The sequence below is a fragment of the Mustela nigripes genome, chromosome 14, assembly GCF_022355385.1.
Source record: "Mustela nigripes isolate SB6536 chromosome 14, MUSNIG.SB6536, whole genome shotgun sequence".
Taxonomy (NCBI): Eukaryota; Metazoa; Chordata; class Mammalia; order Carnivora; family Mustelidae; genus Mustela; species Mustela nigripes.
The window spans coordinates 4,070,933-4,095,502 of record NC_081570.1 but is presented as its reverse complement, the minus strand read 5'-3'; the positions used below and the strand labels follow the sequence as shown (position 1 = coordinate 4,095,502).

At 59.5% G+C, this 24,570-nt stretch overlaps 3 protein-coding genes across 10 annotated transcripts in view; 1 reads left to right on the top strand and 2 right to left on the bottom strand.

Moving 5' to 3' along the window:
* KLHL21 (kelch like family member 21) overlaps nucleotides 1-6,403 on the top strand; it is a 12,082-nt gene extending 5,679 nt beyond the window's left edge. The window contains exons 3-4 of the mRNA XM_059374356.1: nucleotides 2,042-2,114; nucleotides 3,169-6,403. Of these exons, the coding sequence (XP_059230339.1) occupies nucleotides 2,042-2,114; nucleotides 3,169-3,462 (367 nt within the window). The 3' untranslated portion in view covers nucleotides 3,463-6,403. The remainder of the gene's footprint in view (nucleotides 1-2,041; nucleotides 2,115-3,168) is intronic.
* A 1,831-nt stretch (nucleotides 6,404-8,234) lies between these two features.
* On the bottom strand, nucleotides 8,235-15,530 carry ZBTB48 (zinc finger and BTB domain containing 48). Of its 7 annotated transcripts, none has more exons than XM_059374345.1 (12): nucleotides 15,455-15,530; nucleotides 14,193-14,889; nucleotides 13,826-13,918; nucleotides 13,465-13,706; nucleotides 11,279-11,390; nucleotides 10,604-10,696; nucleotides 10,128-10,214; nucleotides 9,831-9,985; nucleotides 9,339-9,475; nucleotides 9,100-9,264; nucleotides 8,684-8,772; nucleotides 8,235-8,594 (listed from the first exon to the last, which is right to left on the bottom strand). In XM_059374345.1, the coding sequence occupies exons 2-12, from the start codon at nucleotides 14,880-14,882 to the stop codon at nucleotides 8,298-8,300; spliced, it is 2,160 nt and encodes a 719-aa protein (XP_059230328.1). In that variant the 5' UTR covers nucleotides 14,883-14,889; nucleotides 15,455-15,530; the 3' UTR covers nucleotides 8,235-8,297. The 7 variants fall into 7 exon arrangements, with proteins under 7 accessions (XP_059230328.1, XP_059230330.1, XP_059230332.1 ...); XM_059374347.1 differs by having other exon boundaries at nucleotides 15,460-15,526; XM_059374349.1 differs by having other exon boundaries at nucleotides 14,193-14,885; nucleotides 15,455-15,477.
* Nucleotides 15,531-15,639: 109 nt separating this feature from the next.
* On the bottom strand, nucleotides 15,640-24,184 carry TAS1R1 (taste 1 receptor member 1). Of its 2 annotated transcripts, none has more exons than XM_059374343.1 (6): nucleotides 23,828-24,184; nucleotides 21,270-21,576; nucleotides 18,985-19,746; nucleotides 18,348-18,560; nucleotides 17,914-18,034; nucleotides 15,640-16,940 (listed from the first exon to the last, which is right to left on the bottom strand). In XM_059374343.1, the coding sequence occupies exons 1-6, from the start codon at nucleotides 24,016-24,018 to the stop codon at nucleotides 16,009-16,011; spliced, it is 2,526 nt and encodes an 841-aa protein (XP_059230326.1). In that variant the 5' UTR covers nucleotides 24,019-24,184; the 3' UTR covers nucleotides 15,640-16,008. The 2 variants fall into 2 exon arrangements, with proteins under 2 accessions (XP_059230326.1, XP_059230327.1); XM_059374344.1 differs by having other exon boundaries at nucleotides 15,640-16,924; nucleotides 17,934-18,025; nucleotides 18,348-18,548; ... (1 more) ...; nucleotides 21,279-21,567; nucleotides 23,828-24,183.
* Between the last annotated feature and the right edge of the window lie 386 nt (nucleotides 24,185-24,570).

The window sequence follows — 24,570 nt, the reverse complement described above, 5'->3', positions numbered from 1 at the left end:
TGGAAGCATTAGGGTGCCCTCCATGCCCATTATTCATTCTCCTTTGTATGGGTTCACCTAAGCCATTAGAGCCTGGGGGCGGGAGGCTCAGCTCTGCCCCAATCCCTCCCCTGGAACAGGCGGAGAGAGTGAGCAGCAGGGAAAGGCAGCCCGATTGTCCTCCAGGGGCACAGTGTGGGCAAAGGCCAGGTCTCGTTTTTTAAGATTTATTTACCAATTTGACCAGAGAGACAGCGAGAGAGGGAACACAGGCAGGGGCAGAGGGAGAGGGAGAAGCAGGCTTCCCGCCGAGCCCAGAGTCCGATGTGGAGCTCGATCCCAGGATCATGACCTGAGCCGAAGGCAAATGCCTAACGACTGAGCCACCCAGGCGCCCCAACCCAGGTCTCGTTCTGATGCACTGCAGTGTTTGTCCCAGAGCCACTGAGTTCATGAACCCCTCAGCCTAATTAGCCACGTAACGCCCTGCTCAGAATGCCCCCTGTCCGGGCGGCTTCCGTCCCCAGGCCACTCTTTCGGGGGTACCCAGCACTGGGCAGGGGCCTCAGCTCCTTGCCAGCTGCCATCCTGGGCCACCCCCTTCTCCAGTGCCCTGCCTCGGCCCCTGGGTGAGGCTCCTTGCCCGGGGTGCCCACTTCCCCGCGGGAGGAGGAGCTGGGAGCGGCAGCCTCTGCTGCTAATTGTCCTCATCATGGGGACCACAAACTAGGAACGGTTTTTATATCTTTAAATGGTTGGAGGAAAAAAAACAAAGCAGAAGCGTTATTTTATGATGTGAAAAGTTGAATTAGGGCACCTGGGTGGCTCAGTTAAGCGCCTGCCTTGGGCTCAGGTCATGATCCCGGTGTCCCAGGATCGAGCCCTGCGTCCGGCTTCCTGCTCAGTGGGGAGCCTGCTTCTCCCTCTCTGCCTGCTTGTGCTCTGTCTCTCTGTGTCAAATAAGTAAATAAATGAAATCTTTTAAAAAGAAAAGTTGCGTGAAATACAAATTTCTGTGTCCATAAGTAAGGTTTTTTTGGAGTACGTCCAGCCCTAGTGGCTGCTCTGTGCTTACGGTGGCAGGCAGCGTGGGGAGTTGCTACAGTCAGTTCTCCGAGACCTAACCTGCGTGCGGACTGGCCCTTCTTTTTTTTTTTTTTTTAATATTTTATTTATTTATTTGACAGAGATCACAAGTAGGCAGAGAAGCAGGTAGAGAGAGAGAGAGAGATGGAAGCAGGCTCCCCGCTGAGCAGAGAGCCTAATGCGGGGCTCGATCCCAGGATCCTGAGATCATGACCTGAGCAGAGGCAGAGGCTTTAACCCACTGAGCTACCCAGGCGCCCCACGGACTGGCCCTTCTGCTGAGCCATGACTTGTTACTGTCACTGCTCTTTGGGGGTTAGTGTCTCTGCCTTTCAGAGCTGGGACTTTGAGATCCTTTTTTGGCAGGGATCGAGAATATGTCAAGGTTGCAGGATCCTGACCCCAAAGGGAAGGGCAGCGCTGGTACTTTGCTCCTGTGACTGTGGCTCTCCTGCCTGGCATCCAGGACAGAGCAGGGAACAGGAGGAGGCTGGGGGGCTGACAACCGAGGGGAGTGCCGTGGCCTCGGAGTAGTTGGGATGCGTGGAGGTGGGCAGTGGGGCAGAGGATGGCCTGGCCCGGCCCTCCGTGGGAGGGAGGATGAGCCCATATTGGAAGACAGAGGAGACAGGCGGGAAGAGTTGTGATGAGTTCGTATCTGGAGCCAGCGGGGGACGCCGTGAGGGCAGGGAGGCCACATGGGTGTAGAGCAGTGGGGAGGGTCAGGCACCAGAAGGTGCGATCTTCAGGTTTGAGAAGCAGGGTCTGGTTCTGACCTCAGAACGCAGGCCAGCTGGTGTGGGCCTGAACTTGGCCCCTGCCAACAAGGGCTAAGGTCCCACCGGCATCTGGACTGCCAGATGGCATCAAAGAAGTTCCCACAGGAGCAGGGCCTATGTGGCCATCCTCTCCAGCTTCTCACACCCAAGGATGCTTCCTCCTGGCTCCAGAACATTCCCTCCTCTCCCACCCACAGGGACGATTCCGCAGAGGTGGACGTGTATAACCCCACGAAGAATGAATGGGACAAGATCCCATCTATGAATCAGGTAAATATGTGAACGGGTTGGCCTTGGAAGCACAGGCTGGTCCTGTTTTCTGGCTAACATGTTGCCATGGTGTGTTTGGGAAGTAGGCCGGGGGGGGCAGGGCCTGTGTTGAGGCCTTTCTCACAGCGTTCTCTCACTTAATAGAGGACAGGTTTTTCCCTCAGTTCGTACTGTGCGGCACTGAGACCCTAAATAAATCCCAGGGTCAGACAGTTTAGCAAGTTCATCCGTACAGAACCATATTTACTGGATGCCTGCTGTAAGTCAGAGTATGTGGGGAGGAACATTCCACCGAGGGACAGCAAGTGCAAAGGCCCTGGGGCTGGGTGTGCCTAGTGTGGTCTTAGAAAAAGCCTCACAGCCCAGTGTGCCTGGAACAGAGTGAACAAGGGGATAGCAGAGGGCCTGAGGTCAGACAGGAGTGACCCTGGGAGGTCCGGAAGAGAGGTGCTGAGCCCGACCCTGTGACGGGGCTGGGGAAGTGTGGCGGCTTTTGGCCATGTGGGCAGTTTTTGTAGTCCCTGACAGTTGTATATACCCACCCACGTCTTCTTTTTGTCTTCCTTAAAATTTCCAAATCTGTCCCCATGCCTCCTCTGCATGGCAGTTGTGACAGTTGTCACAACTCACAACATTCCAGTTAGCAACTTGACGTTTAGGAAACGCAACTTTGTTTTTCCCCGTAATGACCTACCCATTATTAATGGCAGGTTTGGGAAAGGTGCGCCAGTCCGGTTTTGTGGTTCAGAGCCCAGGCTCTGCCTCCATCGGCCATACAGGGCTATTTTCCCACCTGTGTGATGGGGACTGAGCCTGCCTCAAGCAGAGCTGCTTTGGCCACCTCCCAGCATCACAGGGAACAGGCGTAGCCTGGGACCCCCATGGGGCCTCTTTCCTGAGCTGGGGTATAGGAAGGATGCTGGTCTGTTCTGGGAAGGGTGCAGAGGCCACCTTGCCCGTGGGTCCCGGGCACCTTCTCCGCGGAGAGAGACTGGGGGGTCTCCGCCCTGCCCTGGCTGCCAGCCACCACTTGCCTGTTCCCCTGGGCCCACAGGTGCACGTCGGGGGCAGCCTGGCTGTCCTTGGAGGGAAGCTCTACGTCTCAGGCGGTTACGACAATACGTTTGAACTCTCGGACGTGGTGGAGGCCTATGACCCAGAGACTCGGGCCTGGAGTGTCGTGGGCCGGCTCCCAGAGCCCACCTTCTGGCACGGCAGCGTCAGCATCTTCCGCCAGTTCATGCCCCAGGTGCCCCCGGGTGGCCGTGGCTTTGAGCTGGACAGCGGCAGCAGTGACACAGATGTGGCACGGCCCCGGCTGCCACAGAACCCCGACGAGCTGCACTAGCCCCGGCCCGGCCCGGGGAGGGCCTCGGCACAGGTACTATGACACGGCTGCGTCGGGGGGCGGTGAGTCCCCACCTCTGCGCACCAGGACTGCGTGGGTTCAGCAGGTGCAGCCTGGGCTCGGGCTGTGGAGTGAGCTTCGGGATCTGATCCCGGAGACTTCCTGTGCTCGGAGAGCCTGATGTGCAGCTTCTGCGACCACGACTAGTTGCCGATGTCCCTCCCTCGGTCCAGGAAGAGCAGCCTCCTACGGGCAAAGGTCTCTGGCTGCAGCAGGGGACTCCTCCTGCTGCCCCTGCCCCCACCTCCCTGCTCCCCCCTCAGAGAGGAGGGCCACCTGTGGGGTACAAGTACTCCCCTGAGAGTCTGGGAGTGTCCAGGCCCGTCCTCCCCGGCCTGCAGGCTCTACTGACTTGGGAGCATCGGGAACCAGGCTGGCGATGGCCACAACGGGGTCCTAGACACCGTGTCCAGTGCCACACATCGCAGCAGGCCAGCTCCCCGGACAGAGGGCATCTACCTGCCTGGCTCCATCCCCCCGTGGGGGCGTCACAACAGAACACTCCTTACAGGGGTGTGTGATCCCAGTGCCGCAGGCCAGTGGGACTGGGTCGGAGGGCGGCCTTGAAGAGGGGGCCCTCAAGGGATGTGCCAGTGAACCTGGGCTGAGGCCAAGGCTGGGTGTCCCCATCCGCTCACCCCTCCAGGTGGTATGTCCACCTGACTTGGAGACCTCCAGGACCATCTTCCTAGGTGTATGCCGGAGAGGGCAAAAGCCCACAGGTGTCAGGTTGTAGCCTCTTACCGGGCGGCGCAGCCGGGCAGATGGCTGCAGGTGACCTCGCCCTCCCGTGGGAGCAGAGAAGCCCCTGGGCAGGGCAGCCACCATGGTTGGCTGCAAGTTTTGAAACACAGTGTGGCCCTTCCTGAGAAGAAGGGGGTGGAGTTGGGGAGGGAGGCAGCAAGAAACAGTCTGGATTGACTCTTTAACATCTTCTGGAGCTGCTTCTGCAGGGCGGGGTGATGCCCCCCGCTCCTCCAGAGCCTGGGGCTTCTCCAGGAGAGTGAGGGGGCAGCTCTGGGAAGCTCCACAGCTCAGTGGCCCCTGTTTTCCTCTTGGGAGTGACTGGTCTTCTCTCAAGGTCCCCAAGTAACCTTCAGTTGAATTTGTCTTGCTTCCAAAGAGGAGGATGTCTGCATCTCCCTCCTTAGAAACATGGAAAGCACGTGTTGGTTGAGTTGCCGTTTCCAGTGAACGGAGTTGGAAATGCGTTCATATTGGCACTGTCCCTTCCTAAGTGGCACTGAAACACTTTCATTGGCCAGAGGGCATGGGTGCTTCTGGGGAGGAAGCCCCATGGCCTCAAGAGCTTTAGGCTGGGGTCCCCCCCCTCGTGCCCTGGTGGGGAGTCCTCACTATCAGACCTGCGCTGGGACCCCCAGCTGGAGGGGCTCCAGCTCCCAGCCAGCCCCTCCCAGCCCCATCGTGCCCCGCCTTGTCACCTCCACACACCCACTGTGCCCAGAAGGCGGGGTCGTGGGCCTTCCTGGGACTCCCCCGCGCCGGGCAGGCCTGGCTGTGGGATCCCTCGGGCCTGGGCTTCTTCGCGGCCCAGGTGTCACCTTCACCCCTCCTGGTAGGATTGTTGTTCTTCTCCCCCTGGCCCCCCCCAGGGGTGATTTGGCTCCGCGCTGCCCAGGCTGGGGATGCCTCTCCTCTGGCTCCAGTGCCTTCCCGGCAGGCCAACCCCTTGGAGGTCATCTGTGCTCTGTAAAGCGTCTGTCCTTGGTTCCAGTGTGGGCAGAGGCTGCCCAGGCAGGACGGCTCGTCCCCTGGCAGGGGAGGGCAGGGCTGCGCTGCCCAGCACTGGCGGAGCTCTGTGCCAGCCCCTGTGGCCTGCGCCCTCGGTGTGGGGATGTGTCACACAGGTAGATGCGCGTCTGCAGGACGCCCTCCCAGAGGAAGAATGCAGGCCTGGTCCTCGTGGCGCGCTCTGTGAAGGCAGGGTGGGCAGTGCAGCGTGGACATGTGCTGTCGTTGCTGGAACTGTCCCGGCCTCCTTCCAGTGGAGCTGGGCTCTGTCAAGGTCAAGGATGTCCCGCTGTCAGCAACTTACAGGGAGAGGTATCCTGTAACGCTTTTTGGTTGGGATGGGGGCACTGCACGCACCTTGTTTTCCGTACAAAACCAGCCTTTGTCGACCGCACAAGAGGCACGATGAGGGCTGGTGTCCGCTCAGGCCTTTGTGTGGCCTTTGTGTGGCCTCCGCCGCAGAAGCTCCCTCATGGCAGGGGGTCCGTCCCGGTTCCTACTCCTCTCCTTTTCATACTTTTCTGCGACGAGCTACCACGTGACTGACCACCCCTGTGTCCAGAGGCCACTCGGATGGTGGCTGGCGTGGTGTGCACCAGTGACAGGCTCTGCGCTTGTGCCAGAATCCGCAGGTCCCCTCCACCCAGACCCCGTCTTCGGTTTGGGACACCAGAGTGGGAAGGGGAGGCGGCAGCCCCGGCAGCACAGGTTCCAGCAGACCCCAGCGGGGGTTCCAGGGTCGGGGGCGGCCCTCCCTCCCCCTCCCTGCTCCTGGTGGCACTTAGAGATGTCTGCACACTGGCTGGGGTCAGAGATGGGCCGGTTCGGGGTGCAACCGTCAGTGTTGGATGCACAGAACTTTCGGTCTATGAGACAAATTAAGTTATGAAAATTCAGTGACTGGTATTTAATGCTGATTTGCTATAAAGTATTCTATATTTATATGATTTCAGAGACTTATGTACTAAAGGACACACCCCATTTGGTGTCCAACATCTAGTTCCAGTCCCAGGGCGTGGGGCAGATTTGCCTATTTATTTGTTCAATAGGCCTAGGTGTCCGGGATCCTATTTAAGACAGTAGGATGCCCTCAGTATATACTTTTTGAAATAAAACGATTTCCTATGCACTCAGTGTCATGGTCTTTATTCTGCTGCTGGTGTCTTGGGAACTTTGGGCAGAACCAGAGCAGTGTAGGGCTGCTGCCGTGCCAGGTGGGGGAGGGGACAGAGGTTGGCAGTGCCCAGGGCTCCTCACAGTCTTGGAGCAAAGCTGCTGAGGCCCTTTCTCGTCTCAGATCATTACAGGGTAGGAAGTGGTGGGAAGAGGACGCTGAGCCCCGGACGAGCAGCGCGCAGGTGCCCAAGTCCTGCCCTCACTCGCCACTCCAGAGCAGGTTTGGCCTCCCCGACTCCCCCTCTTGGCACTCTGCCCACTGTCTCGCTTTCCCCCACTCCTGAAGTTAGGGTCTGAGACCCCATCTGCAGTGGGCGAACGTTGGACCTGGGCTAGGGGGAGAAGCCATGGGTCCCTTGCGCCATGAAGCCCAGAAAGCTGCCTCCTGTAGACTCAAGGGAAAGGCCAAGGCCTGGACAAGGGAAGGGAGCATCTTGAGGCCATAGTTCATCACCTCCGTAGCAACCTCACCGAAGTGCCCATGGGACCGTGCATAGCCTGGCCATCTGGTTGTCCCTGAATCCCGGAATATGGTCTTTACCTCTGAATGCCCCCGTGGTCAAGGAATAGAAAGAAAGCAGCTTAGATTGGTTCTGGGTCTAAAACAGATTGTCCTCCTCAAACTCCAGGAGGGATTTAGCAGAGCACGGGCCTGGTGTTTTGGAGAAGTCCCAGTGATGGGATTTAGGTGGTCCCTGACTTAAGCTGTCCGCCACAACCATCAGGGCCCCATTCAGACTCCGCTCCGTGCCAAGCACTGAGCAGGGCCCTGTGCTCCGGGTGGGGAGGCTGTGAACTGTTGTGTGCGTCCTTAACACCCAGCCCCTCCTCCCAAATCTGGGGAGTGACGTTCTGGTGATGACCTGGCCCAACATAGCTTGGTAAAGGTGACACTATGTGACTTGAGGGCTACGTCATGAGGAGGCCTCACAATTTTGGCATGTAGGAACATTCATCCTTGGCAGCCAGCCACCGTGCTGGGAGGAAACCTGTGGAGAGGGGCCCAGGCTCACACCCAGCACTCTCCTGCCAGGCACAGACCCCCGCCCTCCAGCCTCCAGGGAAGTCCCCGGGCGGCCCGCCACCCAGCCGCAGATGACTGCAGCGATCCTGGCACAGAGGGTTGGGCTGGTCCTAATTCCACTAAAGATGAGGAAATGAAGCAATCGTTTGCGTCAGGTCACAGTGCTATTAATAAAGCTGAGCACCCCACAGTCTTCCTCTGTGATCTGGCACCCGGCCCTGCTGTCCCTGTGGCTGCTGAACCCGGGGACCAGCAGGGCCTTCTGTCATTCCAAACGTGGTGTTGCCTGAACTCCAGGCCCCCTTGACAAGCAAAGCAAGTTAGGACCCTCCCAAGGAAAGGATCCGGTCTGTGGTCCTCTGCCAGCCAGGGTCCAGGGCCTGTGAACCAGAGCCCCATCCTCAGGCTCCCCAGTGGGATCTGCTGCACACCAGCAAGGTCCTCTTGGTGGGGGGGGGGGGGGGGCTGGGACTGCAGGGGTCTGGTAATGCATTCTACCCCCACCAGGTGGCAGCACCACGGCTGGGAAACAGCAACGCCCCACTCCCAGTTCTAGGACACCGAGACAAGCCCAGAGGAAAGCACCCAAGCGTCTCACTCTGCTGAGGTCTCCTGACAAGGTGGGGAAGCTGCTGGCTGAGCAGCACCCGAGGTACAGGGATGTCTGGGCAAGGTACCGTTTCTTCTAGACTCTAGGGGAAAGCAGCACAGCCGGGGAAACTAGGTGACCGGGGAACGACCGCCAGACAGGCTGAAACACTGAAGTCCAAAGCCGTGTGGTTTATTGGGGGCTGGGGCCAAGCAGGAGATGGCAGTAGGGCGGCTATGTGTCACAGTCCTCGGGGATGGCCGCTGTGATGATGAGCGAGGGCTCCATGACACTCGGGCTCCCCAAGCTCTCCTCCGCACAGAGTCTCTGGCCAGGGAGCTGGGAGGCCAGGCCGCCCTGAGCCAGGGACGCCACGATGACCTCAGCAGAGCCCACCTCCAGCTCGGCGGGGGGCTGCAGTGCCACCACCACCATCTTCTCGTCCTCAATGACCAGGTTCCGGAGCTTGCGCTGCCGTGGATTGTAGTTCTCCACCCGGTCGTGGATCTCCATGTGCCTCCGGAGGTGGGCCTAGGGCGGAGGCAAGAGGACTCAGGGCTGGCCCGGGAGAGGTGTGGGGCCCGAGGGGGCAGGAGCGCGGCCTCTGGCTCCAGGCCTACCTGCCGGGTGAACTTGTAGCCACACTCCGTGCACTCGAACTTCCTGACCCCCTTATGCCTTCTGACGTGCACGCGCAGCTGCTCCACGGCTGCGGAAGGGGAGGGAAGGGACCCAGCATCAGGAGAGGAGGGAAGTGAGCAGCTGGTGCTGTGGTCCGGGTGTGTGGCTGCCTCACGGCCCCCCTCTGGCAGCAGCAGCACCCCGAGGGCCCTGCACAGAACCCTCCGGAGCTTCCACCCCCACCTTGCGGCAGCTCCAAGCTCGTCTTGAAGGCACAGGAAACGAGATCCTCCCGCAAGGTTTCATGCCAAAGAGGCGCACACAGAAGCCACTGCTGCCTCTTCCCGCAGAGACTCCAGCCCGCTCAGATCCCCCGCGGCACTCAGGGACATGCGAGGGATACAAAGCCAAGTACCTTTGAAGGTCTTCCCACAGATCTGGCAGAAGTGAGGCCGGCCCTCCTGGTGGCGGCTCGCCACGTGCCTCAGCAGGGGCCCCTTCTCCGTGAAGCGCTGCTCGCAGAACTCACAGCTGAACGGCCTCTCGCCCGTGTGGGTGCGGTTGTGCTTGTCCAGGCTGGCTGTGGGGACAAGACAGGGGAGCTCAGCCGCCGGGCCTCGGCCCCAGCACAGGGAAAGGCCGGGGCCGCCTCACCTTGCGTGCGGAAGGTCTTGCCGCAGAGGTGGCACTGGAAGGGCTTCTCGCCGGTGTGCGTGCGCAGGTGCATGTTGAGGTTGGCCTTCTGGGTGAAGGCGTGACTGCAGAACTCACAGACGTACGGCCTCTCATTCCTGCCCGGGCGGGGGGCGGGGGGACACAGACACCATCAGCAAGGGAAGCAGCCCCCTTCACTGCCCCTGGCCCAAGGAAACCATCCGCCCGAAGCACGGCCGCCTGACGCGGGGGACCAGGCCCCAGCTGAGACCAGCGGTGCGGAAGGAGGGCTGGAGCGGTGCCGGCAGGGAAAGGCGCACCAGCCCCATCCTGGGAGCCGCAGGACACTAAGACTCTCCCCCGACCCTTGGGCCCGGCAAACTCTTATCCCTCAGGTGCCACCACCAGAGCGGCTCCAGTCCCACACAAGCCTCAGCTGAGTCTGTCTTCCAGGCCCACGCACCGGCCTGGGGAAAGACCACCTGTGCACACCTGTGCTTGGCCTTGATGTGCATCTGCAGGCCATTCCGGCTGGAGGCCCTGTGCCCACACTCCTCACACACGAACAGCTTCTCCCCACGGTGCTTGAAAGCCTCGTGCAGCTGCAGTTCCGTCCGGGACAGGAAGCACTTGGCACAGGTGGGACACTATGCGACAGACGGAGCAAGACTGTGCTGAGGGCAGGGAGGGGCTCCCTGTCCTCCACAAACAGAAGCCACTGTAGCCCGCCTGGCTCTGACCACCTCTCGCCACTGCCAGTTCCCAGTGCCCAGCCGGCCCGGCACTCACGGCGTGGGGCTTGGGGGCGCCGTGCAGCTTGATCAGGTGGCTCTGCAAGTCCTTCTTCTGCATGAACTGCTGGGAGCAGGAGGAGCACTGGAAAACAGGCCCAAGGTCACCTCTTTGGCTACTCACACCAAGGGAACCCTGACTGCCCCCAGGCTGTGGGGGCAGGAACCCAACAGCAGGGCCAAGCCCAAGATGCCAGGAGGTTCCGTGAGCTGGGGTAAAGAATGCTCCAGAGAGGGCCGCCAGTGCCATGCCCACAGGGACACGGAGCCCGCCCTCCATGGAAGGAAAGAAGGACCCAGAAAGGGCCAGTGTCCCAGCCCGAAGGTAGGGGACACAAGATGGGTAGGGAAGGCTGAGCACCTTGACAACTAGCGAGGAGGAGGCACCTAGCATCATCCCATGTAGGGGGCTTGGCAAGAGGGATCCTGGGGCTGCCCCTCTGCCCACTGCCCTGGGCACAGGCCAAGCCTGACCTTGTAAGGCATCTCTCCGGTGTGGGACACCATGTGGACCCGCAGCTCCATCCTCCGGCGGAAGGTCTCCTGGCACACGGAGCACGTGAAGACCTGGCAGTGTGAGGGGCAAGCAGGGCCGGCATCAGGGGGGGGCCTCTGCCTGCGACGGCAGCCTCTGCCCGGGCTTCCACTCGCTGCTGGGAGGAGTCTGCCCGAGGGGGGGGACGCTAGGGTGGGAGAGGGCAACACGTGACCTGCCTGCCCTGACCCTGACGGTCGCCGAGCTCTGCAAACCCCCCATGCCAGGCTGGGGCAGGGGCTGAGAGACCTCCCCCGCAACCCCCGGCAACAGGCCTCTAGGAAGAAGAGGGTGGAATGTAGTTGGCCACGTCACACGGGCCAGCCCACGGCGTGCGGGCAGGTGGCCTTTCTCAGCAGCCATCCCCCCCACTTAGACACCCCTTCTCCAGAGTCCCGGGGCCCACAGGGCAAGCCCAAAATGCCTCCCACCAAGTCCCTCCTGCTCTTGGGACCGATGTGCCCACCTGTGATACCAGGCAGTGGACTCGATGGCACCCAAGGACACTCCAGCTCTCTTGGATTTACAGTCTAAGACTGTCTCCTGGGGGCCCCTCTCAGGAAGACAAAGGCCAGCGTGCTCTGCCCACAGATCCTGGGCCAACCCACAGGTACCTGTTCGGAGCGGTTCATGCAATTCCGGGCTTCGTGCTCCACGAGGTTCTCCTTCCGAAAGTAACACTTTCCACATTTGGGACACTCGAAGGGTTTCTCCCCAGTGTGTTTCCTGCCAGGAGAAGGCACAGAGGGTGTGGGGCCTGAGCGACTCCCCACCGCTCCCTCGCCCAGCGCCCCTCCGGCTCCCCCACCAGCAGTGCTGGGCTCCACAGCAGAGGAAGAGCAGTCCCAGCCATGACTCCCCACTTGGCTTGGTCAGACCTGACTGACGAAGCCACACAGGTGCGCCCAGAAGCCCTCCTCCGCACGGGAGCCCGCACGGCTGCACATGGAGGGCCCTGCAGAGCCACACGGGCCCAGCTGGCCAGCATCTCACCACAGAAATAACCCCTGGGTCCAGACTCCCCAGAGAAACCGCACAGTCCGCCTCAACTTCTGTGGGCTTTGCCATCACGACCACAGCCAGAACCCGACCGCTTCGCCTGGCCTCCACTCCTTCCGCCTCGTGCAGCCGGGCCATCCCCTGCCTGAGCCCTGTCTCGTGTGGTGCTCCACGCCTGCCTCGACACAGTGAACTCCAGCCTCCAGGGCGACCCTGAGATGTAGTCAGACCTCAGCGCCCCTTTGCTCCCAACCCTGCCACACTGCCCATTTCACCCCGAGGAAAGCCTGGCGCCTCGGAGGCACAGCCCGCCAGCCCCTTACATCGCTCCCCAGCTCTGGCCTCCCTGAGGTTTGCCGACCCGCCCGCTCACTCTAGGGTCTCTACTCTGGCCCTCCGCGACCCACAACACTCCCCGCAGCCACTCTCTCGGTGAAGGTCCCACGTCCTGTGAGTCTCCTCCAAATTCCTTTCTTTAAAGCTGCACCACCACCTCCCCCTGAACCCTCCGACCTCTGGGCAGGGCTCTGCCCCTGCTTTCTCCTGCGGCACCTCCCATCCTCCACCACACGGTCAAGTTGGCATCTGTCAGTTCCAGTCTGTGCGGCCCTGCTGAGAGGCAGGCGCCCTGACGCCTCTGCTGCATTTGCTAAGCTACCCCCAAGCACGCACACCAGTCTCGTCAGCCGCCCAGCAGAACGAACGAGCTCATGAACCGTGACCTCAGAGCACCTGAGCACACCGGGAGCGCGCTCACCAGTCCTCCGAGGCCAGATGGTTCTCTCCTCTGCCCCTCCACGGACTGTCCTCATCCCAGTGACCTCATGACCCCGCGAGGGCATCATCCCTTCCCAGGTCTCAAGGCCAGTCCAGGAGCCTGCAGCCCAAGGTAGGGATGGGGACGGTGCCTGCACCCAAGCCTCCCGCTGGGGGAGCATCAGGCAGATGTGGACCAACCCAGGGGGCCTCCCACACTGGCACTTCCCCAGACCCCAGTGGCCACCGCTGCCCCAAAGCAGGGCGAGCAATCCTCAGCCGGCAACGACTCCAGCTCATCACCGCCACCTTCCCAGAGCACCACGCGGAGAAGGCGTGTGTGCCCCAACCTGGCCTGGCAAGAAATCAGCCTAGTGACGACTCGGACTATGAGACAGCAGGTCTAGAAAGCACGTCTCTAACGGCCACCCCTGGAGGCCTTGCAGAGACCTGGAGCAGCGCTGTCAAGAAACCTGTGACCATGGAAACGTTCGGTCTGTGCTCAGTCAGCAGCCAGGGCCCCCCACCAACTCCGGAACACTTGAAATGTGGCCAGTGCATCTAAGAAACGGAACTCATTTTTACTTTTATTTTGAGCTAGCATAGCTTCATGTGGCATGTCGCTACCTTTCCAGACAATACAGGTTTAAACAAACGACCATGTCCCCAGAATCACAGGAGGCACCAGCCTGAAAGACTGACATCTTGGCCCAAAGCCCACACTGCCAGGCTTTAGAAATATAGCACAAGGCCATGAGTTTCTCTCATCCCCTTAGCAGAAGGCAACTACAGGTCACGGTCCACAGTGCGTGGGACTTATTAACAAGTGTGCAAACACCCACTAGGAGTAGGAGAAGGAAGAAGAAATCTGACCCGAGGCCAGGTTCTCACTCCCCGATGAGGAGAGGCAGGTGGACATCGGGCACTACGTGAATCTGCAACGGAGCCCCCGGCCCCCACATGGCCCAAAAGAGTGCAGTGCAGGCCCCTCCCCTACCAAGAGAAGAGCGGACAGGAAAAGAAAATTACAAAACAGACCGTTTACCTGTTGTGGACTTTTAGATAATATTTGCTGAGGAACTTTTTATGACATGTGGGGCATTCAACTGGCACCGCTGTACCTTTTCTGTTCTCAGCGGGCTCTGCTACCAGGGAACCTGCGCTCAGGGCTGGCTCAGCAGCACACGGCTTTCTGATCACGTTTGATTTCCTCCTGGTTGGCAAGGTCTCAGTCTCTGAAACGTAATCACCATCCCCGTCGTCCTCAACTTGAACCACCACTTCCCACTAGAGCAGAAAAGGCAGCAGGAAGCGAGGTCACCAAATTAATCAGCGGGAGTTCTGGGGAACAGATGTCCAGGGCAGCCAGCGCCATCCAGTTCCATCCCAAGGCCTAACCCACACACCTTCCCTTTATCGGTGACTGCTCCCATCAGGGTCCTAAGGCAGGTCACGTCGGAATCTTGGATTTGGAGAGCAGCGGCTCTCTCTGTGGGGAGCTGGAAGTCTGGCTGGATTTCACCACCGTCGGGAAACCCCTGTAACCCTGAGGCCAGCTATCCAACCCCAAGAGACTGCCAATCCTTGACAGCTGTGACTCATAGAAAGGTCAGCCGGAGGCTGCGACTAGAGCCAGATTCCTAGGTTCAAAGAAAACCTATTCCAGACCCACATAACTAAGATTCTACTTAGGGGTCCAGATTACCCCAGAAGAGCGTCAATCTCTTCCCGCTGACTCCCACCTCCCCATTCCCAGCACCCTGGGCACAATACCTCATTATTCCCGCTCTGCAGCTGAACACCTTCAGCCTCAAAGGGCCTAGGGGGGACTTTGCAATCCTTGGGCTCCTTGTCCTCTGAGGGACAAAGCTTTAAGGTCGGCTTGAGTTTCCCGCGGTGAAAGGAGGGGCTCTCGCTGTGGGCAGGGAGAGCAAGCTGGGGCCTCTCAGGGCTGTGATTGCCACTGATCTCCTGGTCCCTGGGGACCTGACCCAGCGCCTTCGAAACGTCCTCCTCCTCCAAGCCTGCCGGCTCCTTGAGGTGGCTGTTCACATTCCGGGGGCCAGGCTTCCCCAGCCCGCTTTGGCCACTCGTTGCCTGCCCCACTGAGGTTTTGGGCTTGAAACTCTGGCACAGCTCCACAGCCTCTGGCACTCGCAACTCCCTGGCTGCCAAGAGCACCTGATCCCGGTTTCCTGAGGTGAGAGCAAGGTGACCAGTATAGAAGAAGTCCAACAGGAGACCAAAGATCTCGGCGAAGCCGGCAGGGAGAACAACGCTGCCCCCTGAGCCATCCCCATAGAGGCTCTGGAAGAAGTGGCTGCAGCAGGCCAGGACACTCCAGTGGGCCTTGAACACCAGGCCCCCCACATCCAGGGTGGCATCACAGTACTGGCCCTTCTCCCGCTGCTTGTTGAGCTCCTGCAGAACCCTCACGCTGTGCTGGATGAAGGAGCCATCCATGGTCTGTCTGGAGGACAGGAAGGCAAAAGTGACACCCTGGCCGGCCCATCCCAGCAGGAGCGAGGGAAAGGGGGAAAGGGGAGGCGCACTCTGCTCAACCAGTCACCACTGATCTCAGCGAGGGCCTGGGTCAAGGTTAGAGCGTGCCAGCTGAGCCAGGAATGGGCTGAACGCCTCGGGGGGTGAGGGCCCGGCGAGCCGCCCACACCGGGTAGGGCAGGGACCGCAGGGGGCGGAAGCATGGCTTGGCGGGGGACAGGACCGGCGTGAGGAGGTGCGGGTGGGAGGAATCAGTGTGGGAAAAGAATCGGGGGGTCGGCGCGAAGTGACCGGCCTGGCACGGCCAGAGGACCCGTGGCAGGGGAGGGCTGCGGGGGCGGCCAGGTGAGCAGAACCCACGGCGCGCCCACACGTCCCGGGAGGCCGGGCGGAAGGCGGCCACGGCGGCCCGCAGCGCTTCCCTCCCTCGCCCCGTTCCCCCGATGTCCTCACCCCGGCCCGTGCCCCCCGCGTCGGCTCCACCGACCCCGGACCTCGTTGTCTCCACAGCAGCCCTGACCAACTGCCCAGACCTTACGTGCACGGCCGACCGTACGGAGACGCCGCCGCCGCCGTCGCCGCCGTCGCCGCCGCAGGACGTGACGTCAGGGCGCGCCGGACGGAGCGAAAGACCCGGAGGCGCAGGGCTTTGGCACCGCCCTCGGGGCGGGGCCACGCAGAGAACGGCCAATAGGGTGGGGCGAGGGGGCCGGGCCCAGTTCTCTCGGCGTCGGGCTCGCCTCCCGGAGTTGCTTGGCAACGCCCAGCTGGGCGCCGGCTCTTCGCCCGGCCGGGGCCCGGTCAGGGGGTTCCGGCTGCGGTTGGGCCCCGCGGCGGCCTCGACCTGGGGGTGGTAGCGCCCCACCTTCGCCCCAGACAGCAAGCGCAGCCGGGACGCACATTTCACCGCTTTATTGGCAGCCCGGAGCCTGGGCCGGACTCCGCGAGCGTACACCTTGCGGGTCCAGGGGCCTCCCGGAGAGCGCAGGCCGCGCGCGCCTCGCTCGACCCGCGACCCCCGAGCCGGAGGAGGTGTCCGGCCCGCCCCTCACCCCCATCCCGGGGCTGGCCCTGCCCGCCTCCGCGGTCAGGTGGAGCCGCAGCGCCGCGTGTAGTCCTGGATGGAGGCCTGGAAGTGCTCGGCGCTGTTGAGATCGGGGCGGCGCAGGATCACGTAGCACTTGGGGAGGAAATAACCGCCGAAGCCACCGCTCAGGCTGCTCAGCGCCGCCAGCACGTGGACCGCGGGCAGATACTTGCCCTGGTAGACGCTGGCCGTGGTGAAGAAGCCGATCCAGGCCACGAAGTTGAGGAGCAGGCTGAAGGTGACGCATTTGGCCTCATTGTAGTTCTCTGGCAGGTCCTTGCCCAGGTAGCTGCAGGCAAAGGCGCCGAGGGACAGGAGGCCGTTGTAGGCGAAAGCCAACAGGAAGCCCACTGAGTTGGCCTCTGTGCAGTCCAGCACCACCAGCTGAGGGAAGCGCTGGTACTCCCTGGTGGGCCGCGGGGTCCACACCGCAAGCCAAGTCAGACAGATGAGCAGCTGGGCCACTGAGCTGGTGACCACAAATAGGCTGGGACCATGGTTTCGGACCCAGGCGTGGTAGAAGGTGGGTACCTTGGCAGAAAACTTGAAGATAAAGACCAGTTGGAAGGAGCGGATTGTCAGGCAGGACAGGAAGATGGCAAAACAGAGGGCAAAGAGGCCTTGGCGCAGCAAGCACGTGGGCAGGGTAGGCTCCCCGAAGAAGCCATAGAGCCCGCAGCTGCCCCCTGCCAGGGAGCCCAGCATGAAGAAGCACAGCCTGCCCCCAGCTGACCTCACCACGGGGGTCTCTAAATGCCAGGCAAACAGGCCAGCAGTCCCAGTCACCAGCACCAGGAGCAGGGTATTAGCTGCCAGCAGCACCCAAGAGATAGGTTCATGCCAAGTCAAGAACACCACGGTGCGTGGGAAGCAGGTTTCACTTCCCTCAGGTGCCCATTCTTCTTTCCCACAAGGCTGGCAGCTGTGGAGGTCTGGAAGGAAAGCCAGAAGGCTCCTGAGAGCTAGATGAGCAGAACGGGAGTGAGGAAGGGAGGCCACCTAGGCCTGCAGGGCGCTGGGAGGGCTGTCCCACAGGAGCTGGGCGCTACTGGGCGCGGTGAGATGGGGGTGGCCCTGAGTGTGGTCCCCAGGCCAAGTGTTTCTTCAAGATGCCTGTATGAATTACAGATTCTGGCGATGCTTGGGTACGTTCTAACTAGCTCACGAACCCCTGGGCTTGGAAACCAAGAGGTCCTTAGGGAGAACCTCACTCTGGGGACTCTGCCCACATACCAGTGAGGCCATAGGAGCAGTCAGCCCTGGAGGAAGGGCATTTTCATCCCTCCCCAGCACTTCCCTTAACCAAATCCACCTTCCTGTGCTGCCATTCTGTGGTTTCTCTGACTCTGAGAACAGAAGACACGCATTTCCATGCCCACAGAGAGGTGAAGGAAAGAATGTGGCTCATGGGATCCAGCTCTGGGCTGAGCCCTTAGCTACCCCAATTTGCTCTCTGATCTTAACCTTCTATCACTGGGTGGAATATGTTGATTCTTCAGCTGCAGATACAACAATGTCTGCATTCAGGCCGAGCTGTTCAAGGTGCTGGCTGTCTTCAGCATGGGCAATGGAAGGGACTTTGCACAGGTAGCATGGGAGTGTCCAAGGGAACATAGCTACATCTGTTTGCACAAAGACATTGAATTTAGGATAAAGTTGCTCCTGTAGGAATTGGGCTGGGAGCTCTCTAGTAAAAGACATAGTGGGTCTGAGGACTTCAACTGCTTGTTTCTTTCTGCTTCGTCAGAATTCAGTTTGGTGGCAGGTGTTCTCCGTCCCATACCTAATAGGCAGCGAAGTGAGCAAGGCCCTGGTTTTGCACATGTGTGACCCAAGGGGGATCCCCTCATCTGCTCTACAGACCCTAGGAGTGCCCAGTCATCGCCCACTCTCTTGGGCACTCACCACTCTTGTTGAGGAAGGTCCCGGCCTCACAAGGCACACACTCAAAGCAGCAGTGGTAGAAACCCACAATGACCCGCTGGTGCCCTTCCAGACAGTCGCTGGAGCACACGGACTTAGGCACCTGCAAGAAGCCACAGGTGTTTTTAACCATACGGAGTGGCTCAGGTGAAGAGATGCTCACGTGTAGAATGGGCAATGATCTCTGTGCATCTGTTTTCACTGCTCACTCCCAGGGCAGAGCCCCTGGTTTTGTAAACCAGCAGCAGCCAACCATCTGGGTATTGCCTGGGGGGCTGCCCTGGCAGGGCTGGATAGAGCCTTGTTGGCCGAGTACCTGGAATCCCCCTCCGGCTCTTTGTAAGCTGTGTCCAGAGCATCCCCAGGCTCCAGGCTGCCCATAAGGCAGTCCCCTGGCGCGGGACCATGTCTCTTACCTGGTTGTCCTTTCCGTGCCACCGGATTTTGGTTTTATTTATGTCCAGCTGAACTGGAGGCCCCGTGGAGGAGCCAATGACCCTGAAGGTCCACTTGGAGCCACTCCAGTCCCAGGCAATTATATCATAGCTGCTGAGAGGATCCCCTTTGTTATTAAACATCACATTATCCTCTTGTAGAAGGAAATTAACTTTGCGGATCTGTTCCAGAAGCTGAAATAAACAGGCATCAGGAAGCTGTCCTAGATAGCAAAGACCGTTCCTTCTCGGTCGCCCCGACCTAGAAGGCTCAGGAAGCAAGTGCCTGGGGCCTTGTGCTTCTATTGAGGTGGCTTCCGTCCATCTGGAAATTCAGATCCCTCCTCCTCCAAGGAAGCCCCCCAACCCTCCCAACCAGCCTCCTGAGAGGAAGCGTCTAACAAAGGACCTCCTTTACACTGATTTTCAGTCCTGGATCTGAAGCATGGTGAGGGGGAGGGACTGAGGTTCAGAGAAGCGAAGCCTAAGAGAGGACATCAGTCCTCTGATCGGTGGCCTTTGTCCCCTACCCCGGTACCTAGTTATGCCAGAGAGTGATCACTCTGCTTGCCTCAGGTAATCACCCTGTTTCAGGGTGCCAAGGGCTGGGCTCCCTTACCTGCCAGGGATAGACCTTGTCCCTGGAACAGGCTCCAGAGGCACAGTCCAGGAGCTGGTGCAGGCCATGCGCCACTGCATAGACAGCCCGAAAGACGTTGTAGGCAGAGCTCATGGAGAACGTGCTGAGTTTGGGCATCTGCTGTGCCGTGAAACCCCAGCACTCCCTGCACAGTTGGTTGCTGCTACACCAGGAGCCCTCGGAGCAAGGTCCATAGGCCCCCTTAGCTGCCCGGACATGAGCCTCTTCAAACTCCTTCAGGCCAGGGACAAGCCTTTGCTGGATGGCCACACCCAGCACCGTGCCAATGCCCCAGATCCCGGGCACGCTGCTGATGTGTCTGGAGATGGCCCAGTCCTCGGAGGCGATCCACACCTTGGCGGTGAGGTTGGTCAGCACCACGGACTCAAAGAACACCCTGGCCAGCTGCCTGCTGGAGAAGACGACCACCACGGTGGTCCTCGCTCGGGCCAGGTGAAGCATCATGGCCTGCATCCTCTCACTCCCCGGGTAGGCAGAGAAGGGTATGATATCCTTGAAGGCAATGCAGATGCCCTGCTGGGGGGCCAGCTCCTCCAGTGCTTGCACCCCCAGCTGCCCATAGTCGCCGTCGCTGCCCACCAGCGAGATCCAGACCCACCCAAACCTCTGCAGCAGCAGCACCAGGACCTCCACCTGGTGCTCATCACTGGGGATGGTGCGCAGAAACGACGGGTAATACCGCTTCACTCCGAGCATCCTACTGCTGGCCTCGTAGCTGACCTGTGGGGGTTCCGTTCAGCAAGTTCAGTGGCATCAGTCTCAACTCAGCCCCCCCCCCCCTACTGCTGGCCCTTTGCTGGGTACTGGGACCTGGGGAGGAGGGACACCTGGTTCCTGCCTGGCCCTCAAGGAGAGCTCCTCTGGACATAGGAGGCTGACAAGGTACATCTGGAGAAGAGGCAGAAACCCAAGGGGAAGGGAATAGAAGCTGCACAGAGGGAGTGAAATGACCCAGGAGGTCAGAGGCAGATGACCTGTCTGGAAGAAGGAGCACAAAAGTCAGTCTGTCTGGTCAGGGCAGAAGGCCTTAATTGTCAGGCTCAGAGACCTGGTCTTTATCTCTAGACCATGGGGAGCCCCTAAATGTTTAGCCAGAGAAGTGATATGGTCCAACTTGTGCTTTAGGAGTGTGTCTCCGATTTCAATGAGGAATATGTTAGAAGAGGCTCAAGACCAGAGTCGGGAGAACCCTTAGAAGGCTGATGGAACCGTCTAGATGACAGAGGTTGGTGGTCTGAGTTAGAGCTGTGGCAGTGGTGAGGTAGAAGAGGGGACAGACTGAGCAGCATTTAGAAGGTAAATGCAGAGGCCACGGTGATGGGCTAACTGGGGGGTGGGGGGCAGAGGACTGTAGGTAGGCCTGCCCATTTCCTGGCTTGAGTAGAGAAGCAGGAGGGAGGGATGCAGGAAGAAAGAAGCTCCAGTGTTCTAGGGAGATAACTCAGTTTGGGGCCTGCTGGGTCCATGCAGTGGAGACCCTGGATGAGCTTCCAGGAAGGAGGCTCAGAGCTTAGAACACAGGGACTGAAAAGCATCTGTTGGATTTGGAGACCAGACCGAGAAAGCCCTCCAGATCACAACAAGAGCAGGAGTGGTGGGCCAGCGGCCAGGGCAGGAGGTTGAGAAGCAAATGGCAAGAGGGGAGCGAACAGGACTAGCAGGCCTGCAGGTCAGTTTCCGTGGAACGGGGGCAGAGGGAGGACAGTGCTGGGAGGGGAGGTGCCCAAAAGATGGGCAGGCCGGCTGACAGGCTTACAGGCTGACGAGGAAGCCTAGGAAAGGCTGACAAGCAGAGGAGGGGGCAAGGCCTGGGGTTCAGCCCTCTGAGTGGTGGACCGCACCTCTCTGAGCCTAAGCCTGCGCCTGGACAGGGAGAGGAAGGCAGGAGAAGAGGGAGCGCAGGGGAGAAGTGGAGAGTCTGGGGGCAGGAAACGAAGGGTGTTCCTTCCTTCGTAAAGAAGACGGTGCGCGCAGAGTGAAGGGCTTTCTAAGGAGAATGGGTTTTCTCCGGACCACTGAAGCAAGAAGGTCTGGAAGCAGCACTTGGGGAGGAAGAAAGAAATGGTGGCGCCAGGACTGTGACGGGGCAGAACCCCCTGCAATGTGACTCAGAGTGGTGACCACCCAGAAGATGCAGGGGGCCAGACTGGCCCGGGGGCCCAGCAGTTCCAGCCCACCACCCCCAGCCGCAACTGGCCTTGCCAGAAGGGGAGGGGGACACACTGCCGGGGCCCCCAGCTTACCAGGGGCACCAGAAAGGGGCTCAGCAGGGCTGCGGTGGTGGCAGCGTGGCTGGTGGTGTCAGGCCCAATCACTGCCAGCGCGGCAGGGGAGTAGTGGGCGGGGTTTGCCCGGACCTCTATGTGATGCGTCCCCAGCACGGAGAGCACATTTAGTGTGGCATACACGTTGGCCGACTCGGAGCACACGTCGTACAGCTGGTACCCCAAGGTGACGTTGGGCAACAGGGCCGTGGAGTTGTTGATCTCCTCAACGCCAAAGCGCATGGCCTGGAAGAGGTGGTAGCCATGGCCGTTGAAGCTGTTGGGTCTGTGGAGAGAGCCAGGCTGAGAGCCAAGAAGAGCAAGGCCTTGCTGCAACCCTCTTTGGAGGGTAGGAAGGAAACTCGGAGGTCATCTGTCCAGTGCCCATAACCGTGACCTCAGTGTGGGCCCTGTGCCATACACACAGTTGTGTTAACAGGCCTTTGGGTGGGGTGGGGGGTACAAGTGGGAGAAACCGCAAACCACGCCCCCCAGATGAGCTTATTAGCGGTGGAAGCCAATGAAGTCCGGTGTCAGAGACACCTGCTGCGGCTGGGGTTCTCCAGAGAAACAGCCAACTGCATGTACAGAGAGAAGGAAGGTGGTTTTAAGGAATTGGCTCACGTGGTTGTGGGGCCAACAAGTGTGACGTGTGCAGGGCAGGCCGGAAATGCCCTCCGTGGCTGATGCTGCCATCTTGAGTGTGAAGGCCGAATTCCTTCCTTATTAGGGGACCTCAGTCTTTTCTCTTAAGGTCTTCAGCTGAATGGATGAGGCCCACCCACACGACGGAAAACCATCTGCTTTACTCACCGTGTTGAGTTAAATGTTAACCTTCATGGCAGCATCTAGCCAGGTGTTTGGCCAAACAACTGGGCACCATACCCTGGTCAGGCTGACACAAAAAGTTAACCACACACCTGTTTAACCTTGTTTAACTAGTGCTTCTCACCAGGACACTCATGAATGTGGTGAGGGCCTGTGTTCCTCACTGCCTCTTGGGAACTACTGGCTGCGTCCCTACAGGGACATGGTTCAGGTCTGCTAAAGAGTGTGTAGGCACATTCCCCCTCCCACCCTCTGTGCCTGCTGGAAGGGTCTTGCATCATCATTCCTATCACTTCTGTCCTTGAGTCCCTCAGAGGAAACTCAGTGCCTCCCACCGTGCTGCCTTCAGAAGTGGGTGTCCACGTGTCTCCTCTTCCCCAAATCTTCTCTTCCCTGGCTCCTATCTGTAGCTCTTGGGACCAGACTTCCTGCACTAGGCTCTCCAGAACCTTCCTCCTCTGTGAATCTCAGATGTGCTTTATGTTCGAGGCATCCTGCCACTGAGTCCCAGTCCGTCATCGAGCATCCCAAATCTTCAACTTGCACAGATGGCAAACAGCTTATCTTCTCTAGGAGAAAAGCAGATGTTTTTCTCTACCGACTCTCAACTTCAGGAAGGCAAGGCACCGATCTAAGATATGTTTACTAAACTCCTAAAGCATCTACTGCTTTTCCTTTCTCCTCATAGGAAACCAGGCTTGTCATTGGGATTCTCAAGAGTTTGAACCTGGAGAGGAGCAGGGAGGGCATAGAAGCCAGGAAAAGTCATAATTGCTTAATCCTCTTTTTTTTAAAGATTTTTTTTTTTTTAATTTGACAGGTCACAAGTAGGCAGAGAGAGAGGGGAAAGCAGGCTCCCCGCTGAGCAGAGAGCCCGACGTGGGGCTCGATCCCAGGACTCTGGGATCATGACCTGAGCTGAAGGCAGAGGCTTAACCCACTGAGCTACTCAGGTGCCCCAATCCTCTTTTTTTAAAAAAGATATTATTTATTTGACAGACAACGAGAGAGGGAACACAAGGAGGGGGAGTGGGAGAGGGAGAAGCAGGCTTCCTGCTAAGCAGGGAGCCTGATGAGGGACTTGATCCCAGGACTCTGGGATCATGACCTGAGCCAAAGGCAAACACTTAACTGAGCCACCCAAGCACCCCCATGCTTGCTTAATCCTTGTCACCTCCTAATGTCACAAAGCCTAGAAACCACTGGAAGGGGATTACAAAAAAATAACTCTAATAGCCAGGACAAAATGACCTATTACAAAGTGGAACCTGAGCAAAAGTGCCAGGGAAGGGGCTCCTGGGTGGCTCAGTTCATTGGGCATCAGCGTTTGGCTCAGGTCGTGACCCACGGTCCTGGGACTGAGTCCCACATTGGGCTCCCTGGTCAGTGGGGAGCTTGCTTCTCCCTCTGCCTCTCCCCCTACTTGTGCTTGCTCCCTCTCTGTCAAATAAATAAAATCTTAAAAAAAAAAAAAAGAAGTTGAAGGAGGAGGAGGAGGGGGAGGAGGAGGAGGAGAAGAAGAAGAAGAGGACGAGGAGGAAGAAGGAGAAATGGCGCCAGGGAAGGTCTAGCCAGGGCTTGAAGGTGGTGGCTGTAGGATGGCGAGGGACTGGAGGTGGTTCAGGCGGCAGCCCCAGCGGCAGAAAGGGCATGGTCTCCACCAAGGAGGGCCGGCAGAGGGCCTTTTAGGCACAGGACCCCTCACTCACCTGTCACAGACAGTCACCGTGGGCCTGCGTCTCACCCCCGGACAGTGAGAGTGCACAGGGAACAGACCTGCGAGGAGGTAATCCCCGGTGAGGCTGAAGTCAGGAGACAGTTCTGTGTCGTGGCAGCTGAGGGCCCAGCAGCAGGAGAGGGAGAGCAACCGGCTGACCAGGTGAGCTGCCAGGAGTGACATGCTGGCCAGACGCTCCTGCGCCTGGCATGGCCGAGCAGAGCTCTCTGACCACGTTGCCGTTTAAATAGGATAGACAGCAGCCGCCCAGATGCTTCCCAATTTCATGCCTGTGTCAGGGGTGGGGCTGGAACCCAGTCGTAGGAACGTGGCTGCTTGCCTTGGCCTTCTGGGCCTGTGGTCCTTCTCAGGAACTGGGCAGGGGGAAGGCACGGATGCAAACCAGGTGGCACGCACTGACCCTTCCTTGGCATGCTTGTGGCTTCTGTCCTTGCTCTGGTGCCTGTGGTTTCACCTGGCTCAGAGAGGGAGCCCCAGGGGCACCTGGCTGGCTGCATGGGTTAAGCAGCTGACTCTTGATCTTGGCTCAGGTCTTGATCTCAGGGTCTTGGGTTAAAGCCCCATGCTGAGCTCCACCCTGGGCACTGATCCTACTTAAAGAAACAGAGAAAGGGAGCCCTGGCATTTGGGGAGATGGTGGTCAGAGACAGGAGGCAGAGACAGAGCTTCTCTGGGGGACAGAATGTGGAGGCTCCTGTGGGTTTTATTTATTTT

What these genes read in the sequence shown, in the direction of transcription:
- ZBTB48 (XM_059374345.1), bottom strand. Translation starts at nt 14,882, where the DNA reads ATGGATGGCTCCTTCATCCAGCACAGCGTGAGGGTTCTGCAGGAGCTC. An exon ending in TATCTAAAAGTCCACAACAG is followed by an intron (nt 11,391 to 13,464) that starts GTAAACGGTCTG and finishes TTCTCCTGGCAG; the next exon opens with GAAACACACTGGGGAGAAAC. An exon ending in GCTACAAGTTCACCCGGCAG is followed by an intron (nt 8,595 to 8,683) that starts GTAGGCCTGGAG and finishes CCTCCGCCCTAG; the next exon opens with GCCCACCTCCGGAGGCACAT.
- TAS1R1 (XM_059374343.1), bottom strand. Translation starts at nt 24,018, where the DNA reads ATGTCACTCCTGGCAGCTCACCTGGTCAGCCGGTTGCTCTCCCTCTCC. An exon ending in ACAAGGTCTATCCCTGGCAG is followed by an intron (nt 18,561 to 18,984) that starts GTAAGGGAGCCC and finishes TGTTTATTTCAG; the next exon opens with CTTCTGGAACAGATCCGCAA. An exon ending in GACCTTCCTCAACAAGAGTG is followed by an intron (nt 16,941 to 17,913) that starts GTGAGTGCCCAA and finishes CTTTCCTTCCAG; the next exon opens with ACCTCCACAGCTGCCAGCCT.